Source organism: Sinocyclocheilus rhinocerous, unplaced genomic scaffold (genome assembly GCF_001515625.1).
Source record: "Sinocyclocheilus rhinocerous isolate Xijiao unplaced genomic scaffold, SAMN03320098_v1.1 scaffold780, whole genome shotgun sequence".
Classification (NCBI taxonomy): domain Eukaryota; kingdom Metazoa; phylum Chordata; class Actinopteri; order Cypriniformes; family Cyprinidae; genus Sinocyclocheilus; species Sinocyclocheilus rhinocerous.
The window spans coordinates 696582-704883 of NW_015654937.1; the positions used below are offsets into that span (position 1 = coordinate 696582).

At 34.3% G+C, this 8302-nt stretch overlaps 1 protein-coding gene across 1 annotated transcript in view; it reads left to right on the top strand.

The window, feature by feature from the left end:
- The window catches only part of LOC107717843 (CUB and sushi domain-containing protein 1-like), a 373583-nt gene that overhangs the window by 312493 nt on the left and 52788 nt on the right, over positions 1-8302 (top strand). The window contains 5 exon segments of the mRNA XM_016524723.1: positions 3143-3331; positions 4322-4499; positions 5972-6117; positions 6614-6694; positions 6794-6907. Coding sequence (XP_016380209.1) covers positions 3143-3331; positions 4322-4499; positions 5972-6117; positions 6614-6694; positions 6794-6907 — 708 coding nt within the window.

Below are 8302 nucleotides of genomic sequence, written 5' to 3' on the forward strand. Positions count from 1 at the left end.
AAGCTACGAGAATACTTTTTTGCGCAAAGAAAACAAAAATAACGACTTTATTCCACATTTTCGTCCACATTTTCCGCCGGATCTGGGTCAGCGCCGGCGCCGCCACACGCTGGCGTCATGCGAGTTGAACCACTGATGTCACACGGACTACTTTGTCGATCATCCTGGTACTTTTCTGGACCTTGAACGTGGTAGTTACCTTGCTGTCTATGGGAGGGTCAGAGAGCCCTCAGATTTCATCAAAAATATCTTACATTGTGTTCCGAAGATGAACGAAGGTCTTACGGGTTTGGAACAACACGAGGGTGAGTAATTAATGACATATTTCATTTTTGGGTGAACTAACCCTTTAATGCCTTAACATAATGAATGCTTGTCATTTTGAAGTTGACTGAGTAAATTAAATTATTTAGTCATTTTTTTTAATTGATGCACTAATTTAGTTCATACATCAGGCTTTTATCGCCCATATATGATATAGTGAGAGATGTACAAATATATGTTGTCCGTTAACACTTTATATTAACTTTCATTAATAAATCATTAGCAAACATTATATAATGCTGAACTGATCATTAGTTAATATATATTCAAATAGCTAGAAATTTGAGATAAAGTGTTTGTTAATGTTTACTAATAAACGTATTAGTAAGTAAGACTATCAAGTATAGGGTCCAATTCTCACTATTAACTAGTTGCTTATTAGCATGCCTATTATTAATATATTAGCTGTTTATTAGTACTTATAAAGCACATATTCTGCATGACCATATTCTACATCCCAAATCCTACCCACTACCTAAACTTAACAACTACTATACTAACTATTAATAAGCAACAAATTAGGAGTTTATTGAGGCAAAAGTTGTAGTTAATGGTTTGTTAATAATGAGAATTTGACTTTAAAATAAAGTGACCAAACTTAACTCAACTTTAATAAACATTACCTAATGATTAACAGATCATTATTTAATGTAAATTAAAATACTTATAAATGTCATCAAACTTTCAATTCAAATGATCATGCACTTTTAAATAAATTTTGTTGTTATATATGTTATATGTTATAAAATGAATTAAAACTTGTGTTAATGCACAACACATTTGCTGCTATTGAGGTGTGATACGGGTAAGGTTAGGGACAGGTTTAGTGGTATGGGTCGGTTTAATACAGGGGTGTCAAACTCAATTCCTGGAGGGCCGGAGCCCTGCAGAGTTTAGATTCAACCCTAAACACACCTGATCCAACTAATCAAGTCCTTCAGGGTTATTTGAAAACTACATGGTATATGTGTTGGAGCAGGATTGGAACTAAACTCTGCAGGACTCCGGCCCTCCAGGAATTGAGTTTGAGACGCCTGGTTTAAGGGTTGGTTAAGATGTATGGGGGTCAGTTTGATTACTGTAAGGGAACACGGTTCAATATTGGAAAAACTTGATTCATTTTCTCCTTTTTATGCATGATTCCAGGAATATCCTGTTTAATGATATTCAGCAGTATACTAATATAAGTGTTGAGGCAATAAAAACATATGCACTCAAATTACAATGTGTGTTGTCTTTAGCAAGCATTTAGCCAAACTTAACTAACCACCCTTAACTAACCTTAACTAACTTAACTAACCACCCATATATATATATATATATATATATATATATATGACCTGAAGTTTAATGACATTTGTTAGTATTGAAAAGTGCATATATAATAAATAAGCTTTTAATCATTGTATACTTAAATGTGCATGATCAAAGGAATTGAAAGTTTAATGACATTTGCAAGCATTTAATTTTACATTAAATAACAACCTGTTAATCTTAATGTTTAATGAGTACATTAGTAAAGATTAACAGGCACTTTATCTCATATTTCTAATCTATTTTAACCAATGATCTGTTAAGCATTATATAATGTTTGTTAATGATTTATTAATGAAAGTGTTACCTGTTGCCCAAAAGCCTCCTTTATTATTTTTGATATTTACATTTACTACAATATTTCTAAAAAAAAAAAAAAATAAATGTTGTATGGATAATAATAAAAAAAAAACCTAGTTGCTTCAGTCCAATAAGTGTTAATCTTGAAAACTAACAATATAAAAGGTATTCTTACGTTTAATTAAGAATAGGCACATGTACCACAATCTACATTTTTACAATTGTACTAAAAGGCCTTTTACTTACTAAAAAAGTATGTACTATCAATTAACGGGCAGAAGGCATGTAGAAGATTGTGTAACAGGTTTTTCAGCAGGTTTGATTATGTTAACAGTTTAGAGGTTCATGCATCAAATATGATACAGCAGGATTTGTAGTGTATTTATTTATTCATTTACCTGTCCCAAACGTGTAGTTCATGTCAACTTGAGTGCTGCTGTCATTAAAGGTCCCCTGAAATGCTTAGAAACGCACAGCGTTACTCTATGTGTTGACGTCATTTTAACTGAAACAGGAAGACAGGGCGGGACATATCAAGCAGCCCCGCCCCTTTTTAAAATTGCCAATAGCGTTCGTTTATATCACAGCTTGGGCTAGAGCCGTTGCGCTCCGTAAAGTTGCATTTGACAGGGCATGCCAGCCACAATCTCATCCATATTGCCATAAAATATAGCATTCTGTGTAGAATTAAAATAGCTCCGATACATTTTGTGGTCTGCAGCCGACTCGCGCATGTGATCCGCTCCGTGCTATCGTGTCTCTGGACCGGAGCAGAGTGTGTGTGCGGTGCGGTGGTTAGCGTGACACAGTTTGAATCGTTCCCTGAAGTACGATGTGACGTCAAAAAAAACGTTGAGCCGTTTAATGAACTTATTTATTCATTCATTTATTTGTTTGTTTATGCACATGCTTGTGGTCTCAAACTTTTGGTTTCAGATATTTAAAAGAAAAATGTGTCATCTCGTTCACACTTATATAATACAGTTCCAAGCCCATTTTATTGTCTTTTTTCAGTGAAGCATAAACATCTTATTGTATGTTACACAAAATAAATTTGGATTTGGAATGGCATGAGGGTGGGAAATAATGACAGAATGAAACAATTATTTTAATTCTTTCAGTTCTTTGAAGTGGGCCCACTAGTAAATGTCATCCAGACATGGCTTTGCATATATTCATATATTCTTTTTTTTTTTTCTTTTAGCATATGAATTACAAAACTGTCAAGACCCATATCCATTCCACAACGGGTATATCATCAACAGCGATTTCAACGCAGGCCAATCCATAACATTTGAATGCTTCCCTGGATATGTGTTGGTCGGCCACCATGTGCTAACATGCCAGCATGGAATCAACAGGAAGTGGAACCACCCTTTTCCTCACTGTGAAGGTAAAGGGAAGGGAAGAAAGTAAAGAAATGTGCTCTTTTTCCTTCTCAAGTTTTTCAAGTCGTGTTGTGATTAGCACACTGTTATTTTCAGTCCTCTTTGCCCACACTTTGAAACAAAAAGCATCAATAATTCTCTGACTTTTCGAGACTTACAAAGGTATTATACTCTCCCAAATGCCTTTTTAACTATGCTCTTTAAGTGATGTGTTACTACTTTGTATTACTAGTACAATAAGAGCCATTGTGTTTTAAAGCCATCTTTAAAACAGACTTTGAAGACCTGAACAGTGGAGACATATGCTACTGGGAGCTGTTCTAAATTGTAGCCTTGATGATTAGCCTGGGTAGTGTAGTGTGAAAGCCGACCTGTCTCTTATCGATCAGTCACTCGACTTGTTCCGCCTAGGCTTCCGTTTTCAGCAGGGAATCTGCACCGCATAGACTATTGGGACATTTTTCTTTCTTTTTTAATCGTAACTGTGTTATTCTGTTGTGAACTCTGTGCCAGTATCTTTTTCTAGCAGCCTCAGGAATGCTCTGTTCTTTTCTTCAGTTTTCACTCATCTGCAAATGAAACCGGACGATCTGCTATAGTAGTCTTTAAAGGGGAAAATATGTATGTTTTGTCATTGTTTCTGCACTCTCATGTTATTTATTTTGTAATTTTTTTCTCCCCATACAACAAGACTTTATAGTGAAGTCTGTAAAAAAAAAAATGGACAAGAAACCATGAGAAAGGCACCAAAAAAGTAGTCCACATGACTCATGCAAGTCTTCTGAAATCATACAGTTGTGGTGTTTTTGGTCCTTTTTTGGAGATTTATAAAAAAAGAACTGCGGGGGGTAAATAATGTGACTTTTAATTTTTGGGTGAATTATTTCCTTTGTGTTCTGATTTTTGCTGGATTCCCTGGTGTTTAACATTAGCTGTTATTCAGAAAGATAGATTACTAATGCCGTCATGGTTGAACGATGTTTATCTGCACACAGCTCCCTGCGGCTACAACGTGACGGCTCCAAACGGCACCATTTTCTCTCCAGAGTACCCAAATGAGTACCCAGACTCTCAGGACTGCACTTGGCTCATCACCGTGCCCCATGGTCACGGGGTTTACATCAACTTCACCCTGCTCCAGACTGAGCCTGTGACTGACTATATCGCTGTCTGGTGAGCGCAGCTCCATTTAACGAGTCATTTAGCAAATATCAGACTGAGATGAGGACAAGACATTTATTTCAGCTTTCAGACTAGACTAATGCTGCTATTGTTGTCATACATCAAGCAAATCATTACGCAAATCGAGCTTTGTTTACTGACATTTGTAATCTGTAGTCAATGCGCAAAGCAAGATTTCAAGAAAAGCTCAGTTGTCTTTGAAGTCGTGAAGCTTTTCACTCAAAGCATGATTCTCATGAAAAATAAAATAAAATGGAATATATAAAGCATAATTTACAGTAATTTACAATAACAATGAATAATCTGCCATTAACAATTAATACCCTGCCATTAATATGGGGATATTGATATGTTTTACTGATAACACTTTTGGTTTAGAGACCAATTTTCACTATGAACTAGTTGCTTATTAGCATGCATACTACTAGCATATTGGCTGTTTATTAGTACTTATAAAGCACATATTACTGCCTTATTCTGCATGACCAGATTTTAGATCCCATAATCCTACTCCATACCTAAACTTAACAACTACCTTACTAACTATTAATAAACAGCAAATTAGAATTTTGTTGAGGCAAAAGTGATAGTTAATAGTGAGAACTGGTCCCCAATGTGACCATTTTACTTTCTGAGTAATTAATATTCTCATTAATGTAATGCATTTTAGTAGAGCATTTAAAAATACTGAACCAATTTTCCAAATACAACAACAAATTATGATATATATATATATATACATATTTTACCTACTTTCTTGAATTTCTGGTCACAGTTTATTTAAAGGTCCAATTATCATTCCCATTAACTACAACTTTTACCTCAATTTGCTGTTTATTAATAGTTAGTAAGGTAGTTGTTAAATTTAGGTATTGGTTAGGATTAGGGATGTAGAATATGGTCATGCAGAATATGTGCTTTATAAGTACTAATAAACAGCCAATATGTTAATAATAGGCATGGAAATAAGTAACAAGTTAATAGTGAGAATTGGTCCCTAAACTAAAGTGTTACAGAATTTCTTCATTTGAAACACTTTAATTTCTTTTACTAATGTTACTGAAGTTACAGAAATAACTGAATGGAAAGCTTGTTTTTAAATCGCAGGTGTTTTGTAATAATCACAGAGCCGAATGTCATAATTCCCACTGAATAATCTGAAACAGTAACGAGTTGATTAAAAACATGTGGAAATATACATCTCCTGCGCTTTCCCAGTAATATTGGCCATTAATCTTCAAAAGCCATTAAAGCGGACTAGTCTGTTAAGTCATCATTTTTGCTGTTTTCGTTGAAGCTGGTCTGTAATGTAATGCTTTTATTCAAAAGTCAGCACAACCTCATTGTAAATTTGGAAGTAAATCAATTTTCTCCAACCACTCAGAATTTGGAGGCATTATTATGCCGTTTAATGGCAAGATCACAGGTTGTAATGTAATTTCAATGCGTGTTTCCTCTTCCAGGGACGGCCCAGAGCAAAGCTACCCGCAGCTGGGAATTTTCAGCGGCAACACAGCCCTCGAGTCAGCCTACAGCACTTTCAATCAGGTTCTTATCAAGTTCCACAGCGACTTCTCGACAAGTGGATTCTTTGTCCTCAATTTCCATGGTTAGTTTCTCCTTCAAATGAAAAATGTTGCCGCTGAATGCATACCGTAAAGTGCCGCTCGAAATATATTCGAAACATTGGATTTGACTTGTTTTTATTCTCTAAGGAGGCATGACTGCTGCCTCTAATGCCATCACGTTATTTATGGAGATTAAAAGAGTCAAAAATAGAAGCTTTCTTTGGCCTCTTTGATATCAGTGTCAGCATGCAGGCATGTGTTGAACAGCATAGGAAAATCGGAGTGTGAAAGTGAACCGGTCTTTCATCTATACCTCCAACTTTCATTTCAGTCTGGCATATTTGTGAGTTATAGATGGCTTGTTTCAATGCAGCTTTTATTCTTGAGAGGGCTCCCTGTATGTCGATGCATAGAATTGTATGTTGTCACATGTTGTATGTGTAATTGATACACCGACTGGGTTGCCGTGTGAGATGTGTCATGCCTATAAAGGAGAAAGAAAAGGCAAATTGCTTCAAAACTTTTTTATTTCCTTAGCTTATGGGCTCAAGAGATGCCCTCCTCCCCCTACGGTTGAGCAAGCAGAGGTATTATTTGAAGACCAGGACTACGAAATCGGTATGAACAACAGTCCATTTGTGCAAGAATATCAAATAGTGATTAAAAAAAAAATTGATTTTTTTTTATTTCTTCTTACTGTCTTACTGTACCTTGCAGGTGACATTGTGAGGTATAGATGCTTTCCTGGATTTACATTGGTTGGCAGCGATGAACTCACCTGTAAGCTGAATTCTCACCTGCAGTTCGAGGGTCCACCACCGGTGTGTGAAGGTCAGTGAAGAACAAAACCTGTCGAAGTGTGTGAAGTATATTTTTCAATTATATATACATTTCATTATATATATATCCTTTTTTCCACTAATTACTGTAAAAATATTCTCATTTTGATTGTCGAATTGTAAAAAAATAATAGTAAATTAATCAAATTTTAAAGTGTTTATATGCAATGTTGGTGTATTACCTTTAACATACGCTGCGTACTGAATTATGATTTGATATCACATGCGTATTAATTATATATAGTGACCTTGCATTGTTTATTTTGGTGCTGACAGAAAACAAGATGCAAGCTTAGCATCCTGATGATGGCAAAGTGACTCTGATGCAGCATAAAGCCTGAAACTTGCCTAAACTTTACAAACATTCTATAGTGCTATTTCCTCCAGGATATTTCTTTTATTTATTTAATTATTTATTTAGTCATTTAGCAGACGCTTTTATCCAGTAATATTGGCCATTAATCTTCAAAAGCCATTAAAGCGGACTAGTCTGTTAAGTCATCATTTTTGCTGTTTTCGTTGAAGCTGGTCTGTAATGTATATATATATATATATATTATTGCATTTCCATTTAGTTTGTTGAAGGATTAAAATAACTCAAATTAAATAAAACTAAAACTTAATAAAAGACCTATACAGACATAATAAATTCAGACATAATTTAACTAAAATTAAAATAAATAACAAATACAAATAATACAAATCAAACGTCAGTAGTTTATCAGTAATCCTAAAAAATAACACTGCCAAACACACATGTTAAAAAAACAACAACTTACTTACACATAGTAAGAAATGGTTATAAAAACTGAAACAGAAGCGAAACAAGTAAGTAGGAAAGAAGAGAAATAAAAAGCGATACTTATCCTTTAATAAGTATATTAATATTTACCTTAATATTTAATGCGTTAAACTGAAAAAATTAATTGCATGCATTAATGTGCTAATTTTGACAGCACTAATATTAATATTTTTATTTATTTATATAAATAAATATATATATATATATATTAATATAATATATAAAATATGTATGTATTATAAAATATTTTTGTATTACCATAAAAATATAAAATATTTTTATGGTAATACATAAACAAAGCAATATATTACAGTAATGAATATTTATTTAATAATGGGAATTACAAAACACAACCAAAAGGAAGTACTTCATGTAAATAATTTAAAGATGGTTGGGGGCCACCAATCTGAAATAATAAAGATGTTGAATCGTTAGTATGATTCTTGTAATCAGAGCTTGCAAAAATATAATCCATAAAAAGATGGCACTGAACACCCCAGAGGCAGCATTGTTTTGTTGTATGGTAACAAATAGACAGTAGCCAACAGCTGTCTTGGGGGCGGGGGCGGAGGGGGGAGCATTCCA